Genomic DNA, 20,078 nt, shown 5'->3' with positions numbered 1-20,078 from the left:
AAATTTGCTTTTCAAACGAATGCGGAGGCCGCCGGTCCGTTGGGTTCGGGGCAGGGCGCCCAGAAACTAGGAGGCTGCTGTGGGTGTTGCTGTGTGGGTGGTGGTAGGGTCATGGCTAAGGCTGGCTCCTTTCCCCGGTGCCACGCAGGGGTGACATTGAGAGGCCGCGGCTCCGGCGGCGATGGGGACCCGGCGCCGCGGACAGCGCTGCCTGGACGGGCCTGGGATTGGCAGGCGGCTCCCGCGGTCCTTTTAGAAACTTGCGCGGATTTTCGTTCTGCATTATTCCAGCCTCTGTCGTTAGCTGGGGGTGTAGGGTGGGGTGTGGGGGGGAGTCAAGTCCTCGGGCCTCGCGGGTCAAAGGGAGGGAGCGGTTCGAGGAGGACGGCCCGACGGGCGCCGGGAGAAGCTCGGACGCGATCCGGAGGGCCGGGTCTCCCCGAATTAGCGCGTGAATTTGCTATCGATCCGCCCGCGCTTCCATTCATCTCTGACAAGCCTCCCCCGCGCGCGCACCCGCCCTCCTGGCTCCCGACGCCTCCTCGCTCACCTCCCGGCCCTCCCCATCTGCCGAGCGAGCCTCCAGCTCATCGCCCCTCTAAAACCCAGTGGGTGCCCCTTTCGGGGAGGAGACCCCCTCCCCACACACACCCCCACACTCCAGTCACTCCACTCCCCTCGCGGACACCCTGGGCCTGGGTTCCTCCTCACCCTGGGGAGGAGATGGGGCGCAGGGGGAGGAGGGGGGAGCTGCACAGGGCGCCCCAACTTCTGAGGGGGGATGCAGGGATCGTGCTCTGCCCAGCCCCCCAAATAATAATAATAATGATGATAATAATAATAATAATAATAATAATAAAAACAACCAGGCCCTCCGGGCTTAAGCTGCACCCCCTCTCCCAGCCCTTCCCCTCTCCGCGGCGGAGACAGGCGGGCGAGGAGGGGGTCGTCCCGCAGGAGCCCTATGTAAATCCTTGGGTCGGGTGGGTGGGTGGGGAGGGGGGGGAGAGAAGGGGAAATAAAACCTCTTTGGCTGGAGTGGGGTCCGGGTGAGCAGATTTCCTTATCCGGGAATCGCAGGCCGGGTGGCCATTGGCTCGGCGGATCACGTGGGGCCCTAACTTTGTTCACTTGACAGTAAGTAGGAGGGCTCTCGGAAAACAGGAACACGAGTCAGGGGGTCGGAATAAATTTTTTAGTTATTATTATTATTTTTTTTGGTGGGGGGCCCGGTTTCTCCCTCTCCTCCCCCCGCCCCGCGACATTAATGGCCATGAGTTCGTTCCTGATCAACTCAAACTATGTGGACCCCAAGTTCCCTCCGTGCGAGGAGTACTCGCAGGGCGATTACCTCCCCAGCGACCACTCGCCCGGGTACTACGCCGGCGGCCAGAGGCGAGAGAGCGGCTTCCAGCCGGAGGCGGCCTTCGCGCGCCGCGCGCCCTGCACCGTGGCTCGCTTCGCGGCCTGCCGGGCCCCCGGGCCCCCGCCGCCGGCCCCGCCGCCCCCGCCGCCGCCGCCGCCTCCCGGGCTGTCCCCCCGGGCTCCCGTGCAGCCGCCGCCGCCGCCGCCTCCTCCTCCGCCGCCTCCTCCTCCGGCCTCCTCCGGGGCTCACCTCCCCGAGCCGGGGCATCGCTGCGAGGCGCTCAGCGGCAGCCCCCCGCCGCCTCCCTGCGCCCAGAACCCCCTGCACCCCAGCCCGTCCCGCTCCGCTTGCAAAGAGCCCGTGGTCTACCCCTGGATGCGCAAGGTCCACGTGAGCACGGGTGAGTGCGTGGGCGCCCCTTCCCCTCCCGCCCCACCCCGCCAGCGAGGGGACCTCCGAGGCCTGGGGGGGGGAAGCCTGGGGACGGGGGAGAGAAAGCCAATTGTGTCCCCCCACCCCACCCCGCTATAAACTCGCCATTGCCCGGAGATTTACGGTCCCCTGTTTTCAGAGCCACATAATTACATCGCCCATAAATTTTTACGGCCTGGTGGGCCCCGCGTCTTTGAAGTCATCCTCTTCTTCATTCTCCTAGCCACTTTTTTTTTTCTTCTTTTCCCCCCAGCCAGGGAGATGCAATCCCAGGGAAGTTGGAAGTTGGGGAGGGGTGTGGGAGGAGGTGAGGGGGAGCAGCAGGAGGAGGAGGTATTTAAGCAGAGAGTTGCATCAACTTCCAGGCTTTACTTTTTTCTTCTTCTGCTGCTCCCTCCCCCCTTCTTCCAGACTGGTTCCTTGGCTGGAGAAGTGGGCAAAAGTTTTTGGTTTTTGTTTTGTTTTTTGACCAGGGAGGGGGTGGGAAGGCGCTGCTTGGAAACCTGAGGGTGGGGATTAAACCCAGGAGAGGTCCGGGGTAGCACCCCTCCCTCTCCCACCCCTTCAGGTCCCCACCCGGGGTCCCCAGGCCAAAACAGTGGGTTGGAAAGTCTCTCCAGGCTTCCTCACCGTGCCCCCCCTCCTCCGGGCCACGGGACGAGGGCGCAGCCCTCCAAAAGTTGGAGGTCTTCCTCTCACACCCCTCCCTCCCTTTCTCCCTCCCTCCCTCCCTCCCTGAGCTGAGGTAGCGGGACCAAGGGACCGGGTATGAGCTGGAAGGAAGGGTTTCCCCTCCTCCCTTTCGGGGGCAATAAAACTTTCTCTTTCTCCCCCCCCTTCCCCTCTCCGTGTGTGTCCAGTCAACCCCAATTACGCCGGCGGGGAGCCCAAGCGCTCCCGGACCGCCTACACCCGTCAGCAGGTCCTGGAGCTGGAGAAGGAGTTTCACTACAACCGCTACCTGACGCGGCGCCGCAGGGTGGAGATCGCCCACGCGCTCTGCCTGTCGGAGCGCCAGATCAAGATCTGGTTCCAGAACCGGCGCATGAAGTGGAAAAAAGACCATAAGTTGCCAAACACCAAGATCCGCTCGGCTGGCACCGCGGGTGCAGCTGGAGGACCCCCCGGCCGGCCCAACGGAGGGCCTCCGGCGCTCTAGTGACCCCCCCACCCAAGCAGGAGCCAGAACCTGGGGGGGCGGGGGTGGGCAGTGAGCACCGAAGGGGGGTGCGGGGCATGGGAAGGGTCCCCGGGCTTGAGCCCAGAAAAACCTATCTACCCTACCCCCCCCCACTTTATCCATAAGGAATAAACGCAGAGAAAGGGGAGCCTTATTTATAGAGACGACAATAGGGAGCCGGGTAACGTCCTTCGGGAGCAAGACTGTCTTGCTTTCTTCCTTTAAAAAGAAGAAAAGAAAAAGGAGAGAGAGAGAGAGAGAGAAAAAAAAGGGAAGGAAGGAAGGAAGAAAAGAAGAAGGACGAAAGGAAAAAAAAAGACAGAAAGAGAAATGGAGGAGGCTGCCGCGCCTGGTTTTCAGCTTTGGTGAAGATGGATCCACGGTTCATCTTTAATCATGCCAGGCCTTAGGGCCCATCTGTCTTGTTTACTCTGCCGAGGAGAGGGTGAGCTTCGGTGGCGACCATTACCTCGACACTCCGCTAACAAATGAGGCCGGCTCGGCCGCCGCCGCCGCCGCCACCGCCTCAGCTGCTGCCGCTGCTGGACCACAGCCTGGATTCTCTTTCTTTGTCCCATTACTCCTGACACCCCAGCGAATGCACCCTCTGACTGCCAGATAGCACAGTGTTTTGGCCACGGTAACAAACACACACATAACTTCTCTCCCTGTCTGTGCCCACTTTTGGGGGTGGGCGAGGACTGCTCCCTCCTTTCCACCGCAGGCCTAGGAGGGGAACAGAAGGGGAGCGAGCGAGGGGGTGGTTCCCGAATCCGAACCCAAGAAATTATAAAAAAATAAAAATAAAATTGGGACACCCAGGAGGGCCTTCTGCCTGAAGGCCCAGCCAGGCCTGGCAGGGTGAGGGCATTTGAGTTTCCGTTGCTGGGAGTGTCTTCTGGTGAGTCCACGCTAGTCCGTACAGCAGAGGCCTTGTCTTAGACTACAAATGAATGTGAAGTTAGGAAATGAAAATGCTGTGGAGCCTCCGACCCTGGAAGGACAATGTTGCGGAGCCCTCTCCCGTTGTTGCATCGTTTATTATTATTATTATTAATATTATTATTATTATTATTTTATGTCATGTGTGTCCTCTCTCCTGTTCTCTTTTCTGACATTCCAAACCAGGCCCCTTCCTACCTCTGGGGCTGCCTGAGCCTAGAGCCTTTTGTTGGTGTGAAAACTTGTGTCCTGTACAGAGTGACAACAGAAATAAATGTTTGGTTTCACGTGGACCATCACATCGTGTTTTTGTTGGAATGTTGATGTTAAAGATTATGGACAAGTGCCGCCCAGTGTACATGCTAAGTGCCCTAGTGGGTATGGCCTCCTCTAAATGAAGGGCTTTTCCTCTTCTTCTTCTCCTTCTCCTTCTCCTTCTCCTTCTTCTTCTTCTTCTTCTTCTTCTTCTTCTTCTTCTTCTTCTCCCTTTCTTTCTTTTTTAAAAGGCTCCGATGGGAATTTCTACCTCAGAGGCTTCCAAATTGTGGTTGCTGGTTTGTTTTCCCTTTGGGGTGGATGTGTTTTGGTTGAAGCTTTAATTTTTTTCTCCCTTCAGTCCAAAAAAAAAAAAAAAAAAAAAAAAAACAATCGCAAGGCCTGGGAGGGCTGATTCCAGCCCCCAGTGGGGGTGTGTTTCATTGTAGGACAGCAGAGGCTTAAGAAGGGCAAAGTCTTTCATATCCTGATTTATTTGTCATAAGCAAATAAAATGCAGTTAAGCTGTCTGCTTCTAGACAGACGGCTCTTTGGTTATTAAAGTTCCAGGGAGGACTCCACGAGGCCGGCCTCTTTCCAGCCCGCATAAGAAGGTATCGCTTTCCTCTGAGGTGTTTAAGGCTTTAATGAGTCTAATTTTTTGCACAGATGTTTCTGGGTGTTTGCAGGTTTTCAGAGTATTTTTATATTACAAAGGAACTAGCTGGTGCCATAGCTCAAACTCTGACAAGCAAATAGATAATCAAGAAGACAAATGGCCTCTTTTGTGAAGCTCTGCTCCTGTATTAATTTTCATTTTCTTTCTCATAGAAAGTATCGAAAGTAAGGCCGGGGACCAAATAACTGTCTCCGAGATCCCAATCACCCCCAGAATGCAGTGGGGGGGGGAGGGTGCAGGTGATCCTCAGAAATCCCTGCCAGGTTTGGGTCACTTTCGTGCAGTACAGCCAAGAAGTTCTAAGGTCTGGAGCTCTAACCTTGGGTTCGGCCAGAGTCTGTGATGACTCAGGGTGCGGCCATGTTGCCTTTAAGAAGCCCCAGGCTCCACAATTAAAAGTCAAACCATTTCATTTTTTGGTTTTGGCCTTAAACATTTCTTCTTGGGTCCCGTTTCTTCCCAGAAAATAAAGAGCCAATCCCACCCACATGTTTGATTGTTGTTTATTTTTGCATTTCTCTGGTTAGCCTGTGAGGGTAGCAGGAGTCTGAGTAGGGCCAGAGAACCCATTGGGCCAGCATCCCCAGGTCAGTAGAACTGCCCATTAAAGTGAAACCAGAAGATCAGTTTTTAAAAAAGAAAGAAAGGATGGATAGAAAAAAAGAAAGAGTTGCCTGTAGATCTGGAGAAGGATGGGAGGGTTAGCTTTGTCTCTTGTGCGTGCCTTAGTGTTTTAGCTGTGAGGAGGTAAGACAACCCTTAGTTGAGGGGGAAAAATAGTTCTTAAAAACCATAAGCTCCCTCCCCCCCAGGAATGTGTCTAAAGAATCAAATCAAAGCTGCTTCTTGGAAGGTATGAATAGAATCTTAAAAAGAAGAAGAGGAAGACGGAGATTTCTATGGAGCTTAAAGTTCACAGCCATTCTGTGTAGACAAGAGCTAAGAAAAATGTGAGAATTATACAGAAAACCATTAATCACTTCTTTTCTTTAAATACGTATCCTCTCTCCTTTGTCATTATTCAACAGCAAATCTCCGCAGACCGGCTGTTGGGGGAGAAAAAGTGTTAGCCGAGTCTCCCGGATCTGCAAGGGGGAAAATTTTTGGAACCATAAAGTTGAAAACTTTTTTCTCTCAGTTTTGGAAGAAGCCTTTCATCATGAATGGGACCAGCGGAGCTCAGGCAAGAGCAGGCGAGAGGCACGGAAGGTAACAAAGCCGTGGCTTGGGCTGGCTTTTTTTTTTTTTTTTTTTTTAATCATTTTATGGGTTCTTTTCACAAGTAAAAAAAAAAAAAAAAGGGAAGGAAACAAAAAACACTCACCTCCTCTTTTTCAGCTATCTTTGTTTTCTTTGTTTGTTTGGGTTTTTTTGGTTTTTTTTGTTTTTGTTTTTTTGCTTTTTTTAATGGTGGCTTGTTGGGCAGGTTTGCTGCCTTTTATGATGACTGATGTTTGGGAGAGAGCAAGAGAGACAGAGACAGAGAAGGCAAGAGAGGCCTGGACACCTGGAGAGTGTTTGAACTGGTTGGGACAGAGGTGTCAGGGCCCCTGAAAAACCCCAGAGAAGGGTTGTTTGTGAGGCTGTTCAGAAGTGGTTCTGTGGTTTTGAAAAATGCCGGCGGGGCCGGGGAGAGCCTGCTCCTGAGCTTGGGTGCCTGCGTCTGGGAAGGTGCTCAATGTATTCCCCGAGATGTTGTCCCTGCAGCCTCCTGGAGGGAGAAAAAAAAATGGAATCCAGATCTTGAATGGAGTTCTCCAGCTTTGGAGCCAGTAGGAGTGGATTTGGTTGGGTTTTCTTCCTGTGTCTAGCGTGAGATTCCAGACAGATCTTTACTCTCTGAAAAACAGAAACTGCACAGGGCCAGGTGCACTGACACAGAAATTCTCTTTTGCCCTGCCCCCACTGCACCCCACGGCACACCCCACCCCACCCCACTCTCCAGGCCTCCTGGAGGCTCTCTGTTCAGTTTTCTTTCTCTTTGCCTCTGGGCTTGGGGGCTCTGTTCTTTCTCCTTTACTTCTCAGACTGAGGAGTCAGTGGGCTCTGCCTCAGACCCGAATGTGCTGGCCCCTTTTCCCTGAGGCCTCACTTAGAGTTTGGAGGCGGGAGGCTGGCAGGATGGAGAGTTCATGGAGAGGCCACGTTTTCTAGGCGATTAGCTTGGTATTAGAACCACAAAATGACCTCGGAAGCCCCTTGACCTCTCTGAGACTGGACATTGTGCTAGCTCTTGCTTCCTGCCACAGAGTCGCACCTCTTCATGGAGGGGTTCCCAGCTTCTCCATCTTCCCGTACTCCACAAATCCCTTGCTATCTCAGAATTTCTGGATTTTTTTTTTTTTAAATTGTGGATTGGGAGGAAAGGGAGGGGTTTTGTTTGTTTGTTTTATGTTAGCCCAGAAGTCCTGCTGGTGAGGAATAAGGTGCTGGTCTCTCTGTATAAAGCCCTTTCCCTAGGTTGGGCTTCAGTCTCCTCCCCTATCCCAAGTCCATTTGCATCTCTCTCTCCCTCTCTTCAATCGGAGGGAAGGGGTTCTAAAGGCTACAATAATGAGAGGTTAGACAGACACACTCTAGACCATCAAAGGAATAAGCTCCTGAGCTGGAGAGAAACGGCTCATACCTGAACAGTACTTTGGGGGGGTATTCATTCTCTCTCTCTCTCTCTCTCTCTCTCTCTCTCTCTCTCTCTCTCCAAATCTACAGTCTTGCAACCCATTTTGGGAAGTTCCTTTCTTTAAGGAAGCTGTTTTTTATGATCGCCTTCATGTTCCATACTTCAGTCTTCCCCTTTCCTTGGGTACCTCAGCCACTGGAAGAGCAAGAGACATGGAAGGGGGAGCTGTACAGGCTGCCCTGACCACTTTTAGGGCCCACTTGACCGACCGTGCCAACCAAAGTTTGCAGACACTTCTCAAGTTAAGAGGCAGATGGAAGATCTGCTGAAAGGGGGGGGGGGGAGAGGTCCTCTATAATCAGTGTTCTGTCTTCTGCCTTAGCTATCAGCAACACTGCAGCAAAAGGGAGGGAAAGAAGGAGAGAGAAAGAGGGGGGGGAGAAAGTTTTGTTTTGTGGAGAGGAGTCCCTGGAGATCGCTGAGGGTGCTGTTTGCCCACACTGTATCGTTTTTCCGGAATTCAGAGACTGTTGTCTTAGGCAAGAAATAACTGGGGCCAGTTGGCTTTTTCTTTGTTCCTGGGTGGCATAAATGGAGGAATATGGGGGGGGGGAGCTCAGGAAGGACAGGGGTGGGCAGAGAGGCAAACCCGGCCGTTTTTGGTACTGAAAACACTTGGGGCTTGTTGAAGGTGCACACTCGCTGCTAGAAAAGATATGTAACCCGCTGATTGGCAATTGTTGGCCCTCTCTAGGCCCGAGTGACAAAGACCTAGTCCCGTAGAACTTTTATAAACTGCTCGAGGATTAGGCGTTCTCCAGAAAGAAGGAGAAGGCTGGGATTTCATCCTCTCCATCCCCAGGCTCACCCTGAAAGACCCCTCCTTTCTCTTATCTCCAGACCTAACCCTTTTTGGAGTTGACAGCTGCTTGGACTCATTTTTGCACAGAGCTAGTGGCCACCCCCCACCCCCACCTCCCCCAGTGAGGCCTTCCAATCTTTTGACCTCTCCCCCCAGTTCCTGGGTCCTTTGCATTCCCTCTCTTACTTCTGTTTCTTGCCTGCCAACCCCGGGCAGGAGGCTGCCCAGTCCCATTATGGCCCTGGAGGCAGCCTCAGCGCCCGGTGGGTCTCCCTGGGAAGCCAGTGACTGCCGAGTGGGTTTGATTGGAAAACGGAGTTGGGAAGTTTCCCAGTGTGAGTTGAGCGCTGACGGATTTGTGACTGGTCATAAAACCGGCGCGTTCAGATTCGTAAATCAATCTCGCTTTCTCTCAGTCTAAACGTTCGCTTTATCGGCAGCAAGAAAGCGCTCAGGCCGTGCTTGGCCGTTTGTTTATTTGAACGCGGACGTTTCCCAGGATCCGAAGAGAGTGTGCGTACTTTAACAGAACCTGGCTGGCCTCTCCTTTCTGTCTCAGAGCTCCCCTTTTTTCCCCCTCTGTCCTTAAAAGTAGTTTCCCTGTTTTTAGGGATTGCTGTCTTCAGTTTTAAAGATTGTCATTTCCTCATGGTCCAACTTACTCATTTTCCTCCTTCTCCTCTTGTTCTTCTCTCCCTCTCTCTTCCTCTCCCTTCTCTCCTTTCCCCTCTTCCTCATTTGTCTTTGGGGGGACAATTTTGCTTTTCATGGGTTTGTAGCCAGGGACCTTGTAGACTTTTGCCCTCGCAGGAGCCGGGAGCAGGCCTGCATCCCCACCAGGCTGAATTCAATTCCAGCCTGCGCTGGGTATCTGGACAATCAAAGCTGGCTACTCCCCCCCCCCCACAGAGTCTGGGCCTCTCCGGTGCCCCCTTCCCGTGGGGCTGGGGCAGGATTCCAGTGCTTTCCTCCGGGATCCTGCTGCCTCGAAACTCGTGGGGAGGCTGTTTCTTTGAGGTGTGCTACACGGAGAGGTCCTTAACCTTCATTGAGTGGCTTTTCGTTCAGACCCTTTTAAACAAACCAGAAGAGGCCCCTCGTCCCCATTCCCCCCGCTCTCCTACCCCGTTGTCTTTATTCTTCCCCCATTACACGGATGCCCTGTCGGCCTGGTCGCAGCTACCCGAGGAGAGAGCTGCTGAAGTAGATAAGGGTGGGAATGTGCAGGGCGGGTTAGGAATGCCTCTCTGCTTCCCTTTGCAAGCCCCACACCCTGCCCCAGCCACGGATTCAGCTTTGCTTGGAAGTTGTGAAGTTTGGGGTTTGTTTGGTTTTGTTTATTTTTTTTTTGGGGGGGGGAGTCCGTACATCCTTCCCATCGCCTTCCCCCTCCAGCCCTGCTTAGGGCATGGATTTGTCCCATCCTAACGGTCAACACTAACACTTTTCCTCATTGATCCATCTCCATTGTCTGTTGGCTGGAAGCTCAGGACACTAACACCTAGAAATATAGAGCTCAGGCTACCAAGGAGGCTTCAGGGCGAAATTTCCTTCCCCTGTGGTCAGATACCTCCATTGGTATATTTCAGAGACGGGGCTGGGGTGGACATAGATAGTCATGATCTGCTTCTTTTGTGTGGAATACTTGGCCCGGGTCTTTGTCTCTGGAGCCTATGACCAAATGCCAGCAGTGCTTGATTCCCTAAGAAAGCAACAATGATAAAGGGGGAAAAAATCCCCCTCCTGTTTACTCTTGATCCTGGGAGATGCAGTCATCTTCATTCCCTTTGCTCCTGACCTTTCAAAGGTGTGCTACAAAAGATCAGAAAGTGAATTAAAGCCTGAAGATGCCCCACTCTTGATCCGTACATACACACAAAGTAGCGAACACTTGCAAAGAGCCTTCCTTAGAAGCAAGGGAGTGGGTCTTGCTAAAATAAACACCCCAGTAGTGTGTGTGTGTGGGGGGGGGGCGCAGAACTGAGTTGGAAGGGGAATTTCAATTCTAAAGGATACAAAATGGGGAGCCAAGAAAACCAGGGGCTTGGAGAAGGGCTCTATGCCCACCCCACCCCCACCCCTGACGCCCCTGCAGACAATTTCTGCACCTCTAGGAACTAAGCAGAAGCAGGAGGAGAAGGGAGAGAGGAGAGGTGGGCCGTGGGTAAGTGCGTGCCTGTGGGAGAGAGACCTTGCTACCGTTCCATTGGCGGGTTGGGGGGGGACCTATTTTACAGGAAAAAATTCTCCTCCTGAAGGGGAAGGTCATAGTGGTCCTTTGAGCCTGAAATCGAAAGACCCCCTTCCCCCTCCCCGGTCACGTGATTCATTAAATAATTAATGCCGAGGTTGCAGAATAGATATGGATTCGTCAGGAAAATCGCAGGCTCGGTCTCCCTGTTTCTGACGTCCAATTCAACTGTCTTTTGAAAAACAAGCCTGTGCCCTGAGAAAAGAGAGAGAGAGAGAGAGAGAGAGAGAGAGAGAGAGAGAGAGGGAGAGAGAGGGAGAGAGAGAGAAAAAAAGAAAGGGAGGCATCAGTAAAACAGCCCTCAGCTGGAGCCACACCGCGGGCTGGGGTACAGTAAGTAGAAGGGATTTCTCACTACCTACCGCGCCTTATGTGTCCATGTAAATTTATTGTTTGTTATTAATGTTATTGTCGTAAAATGTGACAAATAGCCATCTTCATTTCCTGCCATTTCTCTTCACAGGGCGCTCTGTGTTTATACCCATTGAGGCATTGCATAGTGATTTTAGGAATTTTTCTCTTTCTCTCTCTCTCTCTCTCTTTCCCTCTCTCTCTCTCTCTCTCTCTCTCTCCTCCAACCTTTTTCTTGATTTATAGCAATATGGGTGTCAGCTTCTCAGCCGGCATGCCAACCGTTGTGTGTGTGTGTGTGTGTGTGTGTGTGTGTGTGCTCCTGTGCACGCGTGTTTGTGAGTGAGTTGTGTTGTTTATGGCCATGCCTTCGATAAATCATTTCTCACAGAAAATGATGTAGAATCTGGGCTGGTTCTGTGGCCGGGAGAGAGAGAGAGAGAGACGCTCTTGGAGGCACTTCCTCTCTGCTCTGCTCCCAGGAGTTGGTTATTTCAGACGATTTATAGTAATACATCAGCAGTTAATATGAAAGCTCTGTAGCTGGAGGTCTTAAATTACAGCATCTGTGATTATCAATTAAGATGAGATTTGTATAAATTTGGTAAACCAGAAATGCCTCATTGGCATATAAACCCAGTCAAAGATCATGACCTAATAGGAAAAAAAAATGGTATTTGCAAACCCATAGAGCCAACATTCCAGCAGCAAAGAATGCTGTATTCTGCATCAGTCTCCTCCAGGAGTTTGGCATCTCCAAGCCTGGGTGGATAAACCCAACTCTGGAGGCAGAGGGGACCTGGGGGGCAAGAAAGGTGGAGGCCCTGGAAGAAATTCCAGGACTTTAAGGCAAAGGTTTTTGTATTTGATGGGGACCCGGTAGAGATGTTGTGCCATTGTTAGGGGACTCGGGGAGTTCTGCTAGAGCATTAAAGTCTTCACTTAAAGACTTGGTATGTATTGGGCTATTGAGGGTGGAGAAGGAGATACCTAATTTAGGGAAGACAATGGAGGCTGGCAAAGGGTGAAGGGCAGAGAGGGAATAAGCTGAAAGCCTTGACTCCCCACCCTGGAGCCTAACAAAACAAGGAAGTGAATTCACACCCCAGGAGCCTTCCTTCGACCCTACTGAAACAAAGAAAGTTTCCTGGGTAGTGAGAGTCTCCCCTGCCCCCCCCCCCCGCCTGTGTGTGTGTGTGTGTGTGTGTGTGTGTGTAGGGGCTAAAGTGGGAGAAGTTCTCCTTAAGGTTTTACAGAAAAAGAAATGTTTTAGGAATCAAGTGGTCCTAGAAAGCTGAACAGTGTTCCAAAAATATTAGATGTGTTTCTTTGCCTTAACCCCCAGCTAAAGGCTGAGGAATTGGGGCGCAGATCGAGAATGGGAGCTCTGGTAACTTGCCCCTTTGCTGGTCGAAAGAAAGCAATGTCAGACGTGGCTTGTTGCGGGGACATCCTGTACTACGCTCCAAACTTGTGATGGATGAGAGCCAGAGCCTTGCCAAGTCTGGTCCAGGCTGTTGGCTGCTCCCTTCCTGGCTGGAGCCGGGCCAGCTGACTTTGTAGCCGCTAGTAATCTGGGATATTTAACTCTGCCTGCTAGTGTAAACCCTCTGAGCAGGGAAATTAGGATGATGCTGTACGGGTGTTAATTATCCACTCGCGGCATCACAGGCCCCAGCCCACACACCAGCCACGCACCGCACCGTGTCTCTGCTGGTTAACAGGAGACTTGAGGGCTAGCAGTGGATGCCTCTCTGTTAGAGTCTGGGTTGGGAGAGATCTAGAGAGAAGGAGAAGGGAGAGAAGGGAGGCTAGGGTGGATGAGGGCACTGTGGAAAGGAAGTGGGAAGAGTCTGGATTCAGGGACAGTCTCCAGAAGGGCTAGCAACTGTGGGGAGGGAGAATGGTTAAGAGAAGTAAGCAAGAAAGAGCCTTCAAAGTTGGAACTCTAGGCCTTTCAGTCCCATTCTCCATCTGTACTTGAGTGCTAAGGAACCCCAGTGTGAGAGGTAAGCATTGTTAGCTCTCGCCTGGTGTGCATTCTACATGCTCATGTGTAAAAGTGTGTCTACCCTTACTTGGTGTCCCAGAATCTAGGCTGGAATCTTGGGGCAAGAGCCATCTCTTCCTCCTTACAGAGGAGGAAGAATGAGAAGGAAAGAGTAGAATCCCACTGGCTTCCGAATTCAGCCTGATTTAGAGGATAAAGCAGGATCTAGTTTGGGGAGCTGGGTCATGGCTAACTGGAGCTTTCTAGCAGCTGGTCCTGTGGCCTAACCCTTCCCTTTTATTCAACTCACACTTTTCCCCACCTTCTCCTATCTGCTCCCCGCCCCAGCATTTTCTTCTCTCCCTAAGGCTTTTCTTTGTCTCCCCTGGTTCCAGGGAAAGGAGGTAGTATTGAAACCCCTCCCCCTCAGGCCCCCCCAACTCTCACACACACTTTCCCAGGAGACAAAGCGAGGAGACCATCCCTTGTCACTATTATCTTTCAGTTCACTCATTGGCCCCTCTCAGATCCCCTTGTGTGAGGCCTGGTGCTCTCCATCCAGGCATCTAGGCCTTGTCCCAGATCAGCAAGTCTGAGAAGACTGTGTTGTTGTTTTATTTGGCCCTAAAGCAGCCTCCTTCTTACATCCCGAACCCCTCTCCTTGGATCTGCTTTTAGGCCACCAAGGGATGGAGTATTTGGGAGATGGGACTCTAGGAAAGTTGTTGATCTGGTCTTTTCCCCAGCATGGGTGCATGTCATCTCCTCTGTACAACTGCAACACCCATCACTGTGCCTTTAAGATGCTAGGATGCTGGGCTGGTAATGCCTTCATGACCAGACCAGATAAGTTGGGTGGGAAGATGAGCTAGTGAGAGAATGAGAAAAGAGAGAGAGAGAGAGAGAGAGAGAGAGAGAGAGAGGACAGCAGCCTCCCTTTTGGTTCGGAAGTCAAGGCTGAGCTCAAGGACAAGGTGATTGGAAGAGAGGAGACAAAGGCAGGTCACAGATGGAAAGAGGCTGTCCTGGAAGGACCAGCTTCTATGGCCACCACACAGTTAAATAAAAGAAGTGGAAAGGGAGCTGCTCTTTACTTCCCCCAGAAGTCTCTCAGAGACAGTATGCAGGTTCTCCCACAGAGAAAAGGGCCCCTGGAGATGAGGAGGAGAGGCAGCCTAAGAACCAAGCCCGACCTAGAAGCCATTCCTGGAGACACTTAGAAGCCCTGCCCAGGATGCAGCTCAGGTTTCTCAAGATGCTGAGAGAGACCCAAAGTGTGAGGAGACAAAAGGGCTGTGAGAAAAGGGATAGAACCAACAGAAGTGGCAGAGAGAGGGAGGGAGAGATAGACAGACAGACAGACAGACAGACACACACACACACACACACACACACAGAGAGAGAGAGAGAGAGAGAGAGAGAGAGAGAGAAAGAGAGAGAGATAGGAAAAGAGAGGAACAGGGCAAGAGCCTAAACCCCTTAGAGGAGAGCAGACTTCTTCAGACCCAGGAAAACCATTCTCCCCACTAGTACATGAAGCTTTCTTTACAGGAAGTTGCCTGAGACCTTCTTAGGAACTGCGGCCTATAGAGTAGGCCCTTGAAAGCCCTAAATCAGTTGTGAAGCATCTAGGGTACTATCTAGCACGAGGAGGGGGGGTCGTCAAGGTGTCCTGGACACTCTAGTCTCCTCCTGCAGCACCACTGGTACCTTAACCATCCGGGCTCTTTCTCAAAACAAACGCCATGCCATCACATCGCAGAGGGAAGATTGGAACAGGGCTCTCAAACCTAGGGTGAAGAATCCTCCTTGCTAGGTTTCCCTTCCCTCCTGTGGCCTTCCTATCTTTCTCTCTCTCACTTTTTTTTCTCACTCTCTTTTGAAGCCAAGGAGGAGTTGATTTTTGCAAGAACTTTCACCTCCAGGCCACACCTCTTCCCTTAACCCTTCAACTTAACAAATGGAGGATGCTTCCCTCTCTGAACCTACCCGTTCTTCATCTTTCAGAAAAGAAAAGGAAAAGGGAAAAAATAATCCTACCAGCAGCTTTAGAAAGCCTGAAGGGGAAATGGGGGGTGGGAAGAGAGAGAGAGAGAGAGAGAGAGAGAGAGAGAGAGCCATTCTTTTGGCTCCCTACTTCTTCTCAGAACCTCTGTCTCCCAGGCTCTTCCTCCTCCATAGTACCCCACCCCCTCCTGCCCTGCCCAGGACGGTCTCCCTTCCCTCCCTTCTCCTTCGGGCTGGGCCGGACATATGGAACCCATTTCACTAGTGACATTGAAGAGCCGCCCGTGCGCCCGCCTTCCGCCATGGCGCCCCCGAGGCCCCCGAGCCTCTCCGTGGCCCTGTCAGTCGCCACTTGTTTCGCCCGGCGGCTCGGTCAATCTCAGGTCGGGTCTCGCACCAACCTGGGACTGCCCGCAGCTCCGGCGCGCCCGCCTTGGTGGACCCTGGGGGCCCGCGGCACCCGGAGCATCCCCGGGCGGGAGCGGTGCTCCGGACCCCACAGGCGAAACAAAGCCGGGAGCAGGGGCGGAGCGCAGGCCGGCCTTCCCCCCAACACACACCCCCAGCACGGTGGGGTGCTCTCGGGGCCGAGCGACCAGGATGTGGCCGGCCCAGGAGTATCCCCAGGCGGGACCGAGGGTCCCGGGACTGGCACCCGGCCGCCCGCCGCGGCCCGCACTCTAGTCCGAGGCTACAGGTAAGCGTGCAGGGTTCGGTCCAGCGTCCCCAGCCTGCTGGGCTGAGAGCGAGGGGCGCGGGGAACCTCCGTCCCCAGGGGAGGCGTTGCGGGACTGGGCCGGGCGAGTGTGGAGGGATGTGGAGCTGTGGGTAGACAGGATCCGATCCGGTTTGGGGGAACCCTCGGGGTTCAGGAAGGATGGAGACTCTGGAGGGTCTCCCTCCCCGGGGGAGCTGTGGGTGGTGAGGCTGGGCCTGGTTCGCACAGCCCAGCTGCCACCGTGGACCAGCCCCTTAGCACCTAGGAGTTATTTGAAGCTGAGATTACAAGGGGCTGAGGCCGAGGCTCGGTGTTAAGCCGAGGAGGTAGGAGAGGCCTTGATTTATGGCTTTCGGAGAAGCTGTGTTTACTATCTGCCTGCTCTGGAAACCGAAAACCAAACAGAGCAGAGGAGGACGAAACCGCTCTCCTCAGAGTGGGAGGCGATGCCAGGCTCATGCGCTGGGCTTTATTTTCTCAGAGGCAAGGAGACCCCAGGAATCACCTCCTCACAGGCCAGGCCAAGGGAGGGTGTGGTGCTTTCTGTGAGGCAAACGGGGTGTGCAGGCACACACGTGTGGAGATTGTTTTTGTATCGTGGGAGTGGGTGTCTGCACGCTGTGGCGTGTGTGTGTGTGTGTGTGTGTGTGTGTGTGTGTGTGTGTATGTGTATGCTCTGACTGGAATTTGCCCCGATGCGTTGCGGTTGCATAGAATTTGTGAGCCGACATGAGGAGCCAGGAGTGGGATTGGGTGTCCCTGGTCCAGGTACTTTGTCCAGGAAAGTCCTGCTTCTCCTGCCCGGGGGGGGGGGGGGGGCGGCCTTTCTTTCTTTTAAAATTCACACCGCGAAGCCTGCTGGTCCAGGCCTCTGTGTGTATGTGTGGACCCGCCCACGCCCACGCTGTCTGAACTTCACTCTGCATCTCTAACTTTGTAGCGGGACACTGAGAAATTAACAAATGGGGTTGAGTGAAAGGCTGGAGGGGAAGCGTAGTGTGGTGAGAGACCGGGGTGATTGTGAAGGCTGGGCTCTAAGAAGGGTTGGGTCCTGCCATTACTGCTCAAACTTTCCCAGTCTCTGTTTGGGGGGGGGAGGGCTGTAAAATGAACACAAAGTTGATCAAAAATAAGAGAACCATGAGGAATGGTGGGGGTGGGGAGAAAAACATTTTGACCCCTAGATACTTATTTCCTCAGGCCGACTAGTGGCTCTTGTGTTTCTGTCCAGACAGGGCTTTGCCTGCAAATTGTTTTGCATTAAATTTTCTCAGCCACAGAATTATCTTTCCTCGCCTCCAGCTAAACTTGCATTTTTCCACCAGACACTTGGGCCCGGACCAATGAAATCTGAGAGGAAGCGGCTGTGCCCTAAGTGGCCGTAATTTAATTGATTTTATCATAAATCATCAACTTGATGAAGAACCCGAGGTTTCAGTGAAGTAAATTGATATTAATGGGAGTTTCTTGAAATGCAAACCCGCTGCATTGTTGGGGCATCTTGAGCTGAGAAGGTGGATTACATGTTTCTTAAGAGCTGACCTGGAGCTCAGTGCAGCTTGGGGTGGGTGTGGAGGAAATGAAGCTTCGAGGGGCAGCTGCCTGCAGATGGATCTCTGGGGGAAATGCAGCAGAGAAAGGAACTTTGTTGGTATGGAAGCAGATTCTGGTTCTGAGGACTCCCCACCCCACCCCACGAATTGGCCATCCTGGAAATGCTGGTTGTCAATGGGGGGGGGGGAGGGCAACTGGGAAAGTTGGTAGGTGTGTGGGCAGAGGTGGGGGTTTGGGGTGAGAAGGCCAGGCTGGTACAATGGGCTCATTGATGCCTGGTTAAAAATTGCCAGGTTGAAGCCTTCCTCCTCTAATTATACAAATTAATTATTTACTGCTCAGACTGCTGCATCCAAAAACAGCACTTTTGATTTGGTAATGAGGGTAGGAAACAACCCATCCTCCACCCAGAAGAGGAGGCAGTGAGACCCGCTATTTCTGTAGGGCTAGAGAGGACCAAGGCTAGGGTGTGTGCTCAGTGGTAGCTGAAAAAACATGTAGGTCCAAAGAGGAAGTGTTTTGTATCTGGTAACAATGGCGCCTGAGCATTTATTGTCTGAACTCAGTTTATTATTGCCTGTTGTTACTCATATGTACATTAGGACACAGAGAATTACTAATATTCAGCCTGAAAGGGAATCTTGGAGGTCATTTAGTTAGTCTAATCTTCTCCTCCATACAAATAGCTTGGCTTTAGAGAGGGGTGTGCACTGAGGCTCAAGGAGAGCTCAGCTTCAGGTCACACAGCCAAGCTGCAATGACTAATGCCTGATCCTCCTAGGACTCAAGACTGGCAAGCTTAACTCAAGATCAATTTATTTTTCACTCTGAGCCTCAGTTTCCCTTTCTGCTACAATGGCAGGCAGGGTTGGACTGGACGTCCCAAATCCTCCCTCGTTCTGCTCTTGGACATCTCTGTATCTCCATCTTCTGTGGGATACTGCTTGGGAGCAACTTCTTGTGTGCCCTGGAGTTCTGTGGGCATCTGCACAAGTTACTGAATGATTTGTTTGCAAAATCCATAGAGTTTGTCTCTGCCTGTGCCTCTAGAAAGTAAGTTTTCTGGACTATGTGTTTTGAAGCAGTCCCTAGTCTCAACAGAATGGAAGCCCAGGGTCAGAGCAATGTTGATAGGAATCTAGCTGGATGGGTTGAGTTGGGATTGGCATAGGGTTTAAGGAAGATGGGCCTTAGCCTCACCAAACAGGTCCTTTTCCAGCTAGATACTAAACCAAGGCTGGAGCTGTCCAGAATTCAGCTTCTGCAGTTCCTCCTGCCATAGCCTGAACTGTGGGTTTACAGTTTGGAATCTGTGAAAGCAGGTGATGCTTCCCTGCAGGGTCACCCTTGACCCCTGGACCTTCTTATCTGGAAGAGGGCATAACACCACACTGTCTGTGCCTCCAGGATAACTAGGACAGAGGCCAGCAACATGGCCTACTTTGCTTTGCTGTATTCTCCTTCTCTTCTTCTGACTGCAGAGACATAAAACTTGAAAGCAGTGGCTTCCCAGATACCCAGATGTATGAAGGGCAATTTCTTATGGGATCCAGGATACAAGGAGAGCGGTAGGATTGGAGAGTTTCAGGGTGGCCACGGAAGGATGGCTTGGAGTATGGATTCTGGGGCAGAGAGTGGAGACAGTTAGGTAACTTCATCTTTAGAAATCCCAGGCTCTGGTTATATAATTCATGCCTTTGAACCTATTGGGAGATAGATAGATAAATATCTCCAAATGTGTGTGTGTGTGTGTATATATATATATATATGCCAGACCCAGACCCTGTCCCATTCTGACTTTGGAGTTTTATATTTAGAGGCCTTCCATTGATTGTCCATTAACCCAGGGAGTTATTCTCTGCTAAGCAGAGGTCATTGGGAGGGAGACATCCAATCTGTCAGGAGAGACCCTGCCTGCTGGCCACTCAAAAGTAGACTGCATCCTTCATCCAGCCAGTCTTGCCACTATCTCCCTCCCTTCCCCCAGCATCGTCACCCCAGAGGCCCAGGATTCAGTCTCTTTCCCTCTCTCCATCCTGCCTACCTTTGTCTCCACACTGATAGGGGTGGGGTTTGCCAGGGCTGAACTTCTAAATAAATGTCCCTTGTTCGGATCTTGCATTACCCAAGGGCCTGCCTGCTGCTGATGTCACTCCAGAATCTTGGTCCCTTTCTTATTAGTTTCAGGAGGCTTCTACTGCACCCAGTAGACTTTAGAGATCCCTGTGGTGTTCTGCTTTCTTTCTGCCTTAGTCTGAGGTGGGGTGGGATACAGCCTGGGTTTTCTTTTCTTCTCTCATTGGGGCGGGATTTCTCTCCCCCGCACCCTCCCCCTGAGTTATCATCAGCTGCGTCTACTCGCCTTGGGGGAACGCGCTCTTCTCCTTCCCACATTTCTTTGTTCCTTCCCGCTCAAGCATTTTTAGAGCCAGGGACTAGGGAAGCAAATGTCTAGTCTACAGAGCCATCTTCATCCACAGCACCCTCGGTCGGTCCACAAACCTAAAGCTTTAAAGTCTTCATCACTGTTTAAGAGGAGATGGAGCTGTGCGCGAACTTTACAGTACTCACAAACTTGGACTGCCACGCTTTTTCCAGAGCGTGGGACTGGGAGAGAGGACAAGGGCAAGCAAGAAGCAAAGTATGAAATGCTAGCCCCAGCTCCGGCGGGGACCAGAGGAGCTTTCTGCTGCTTAAGCTCAGAATGGAATCCTAGGCCAGCGGAAGACTGAGAGCAGAAATTGGTTTTAAAAGAGCCAGCCCTCCCTGCCTGCCTTTACTGAGATTTTTGTTTGTTTGTTTGTTCTTTGATAGATATTTTTTTTGAGGGGTGGATGGGAAGGGATGATTGCACTGAGGTTCACGAGGGAG

General features: G+C 52.2%; 2 protein-coding genes across 4 annotated transcripts in view; both read left to right on the top strand.

The window, feature by feature from the left end:
• The first annotated feature begins 1,018 nt into the window (after positions 1-1,018).
• Hoxb4 (homeobox B4) lies at positions 1,019-4,213 on the top strand. Its single transcript, XM_021642000.2, has 2 exons — positions 1,019-1,766; positions 2,659-4,213. The coding sequence occupies exons 1-2, from the start codon at positions 1,268-1,270 to the stop codon at positions 2,955-2,957; spliced, it is 798 nt and encodes a 265-aa protein (XP_021497675.1). The 5' UTR covers positions 1,019-1,267; the 3' UTR covers positions 2,958-4,213.
• Positions 4,214-10,588: 6,375 nt separating this feature from the next.
• Positions 10,589-20,078, top strand: part of Hoxb3 (homeobox B3) — a 19,772-nt gene continuing 10,282 nt past the window's right edge. For 2 of the 3 annotated variants that reach the window (XM_060386873.1, XM_060386870.1), the window contains exon 1: positions 14,593-15,632. The gene's annotated coding sequence lies outside the window, so the exon portion shown is untranslated. Of the gene's footprint in view, positions 10,921-14,592; positions 15,633-20,078 lie in introns of those variants that run through there. The other variant, XM_060386872.1, reaches the window with a different exon arrangement.

This window comes from Meriones unguiculatus, chromosome 7 (genome assembly GCF_030254825.1).
Source record: "Meriones unguiculatus strain TT.TT164.6M chromosome 7, Bangor_MerUng_6.1, whole genome shotgun sequence".
Taxonomy (NCBI): Eukaryota; Metazoa; Chordata; class Mammalia; order Rodentia; family Muridae; genus Meriones; species Meriones unguiculatus.
This window is presented reverse-complemented; position numbering and strand designations above follow the sequence as displayed.

Coding starts and splice junctions, on each gene's coding strand:
- Hoxb4 (XM_021642000.2), top strand. CDS start 1,268: ATGGCCATGAGTTCGTTCCTGATCAACTCAAACTATGTGGACCCCAAG. Junction 1,767..2,658: donor CAAGGTCCACGTGAGCACGG/GTGAGTGCGTGG, acceptor GTGTGTGTCCAG/TCAACCCCAATTACGCCGGC.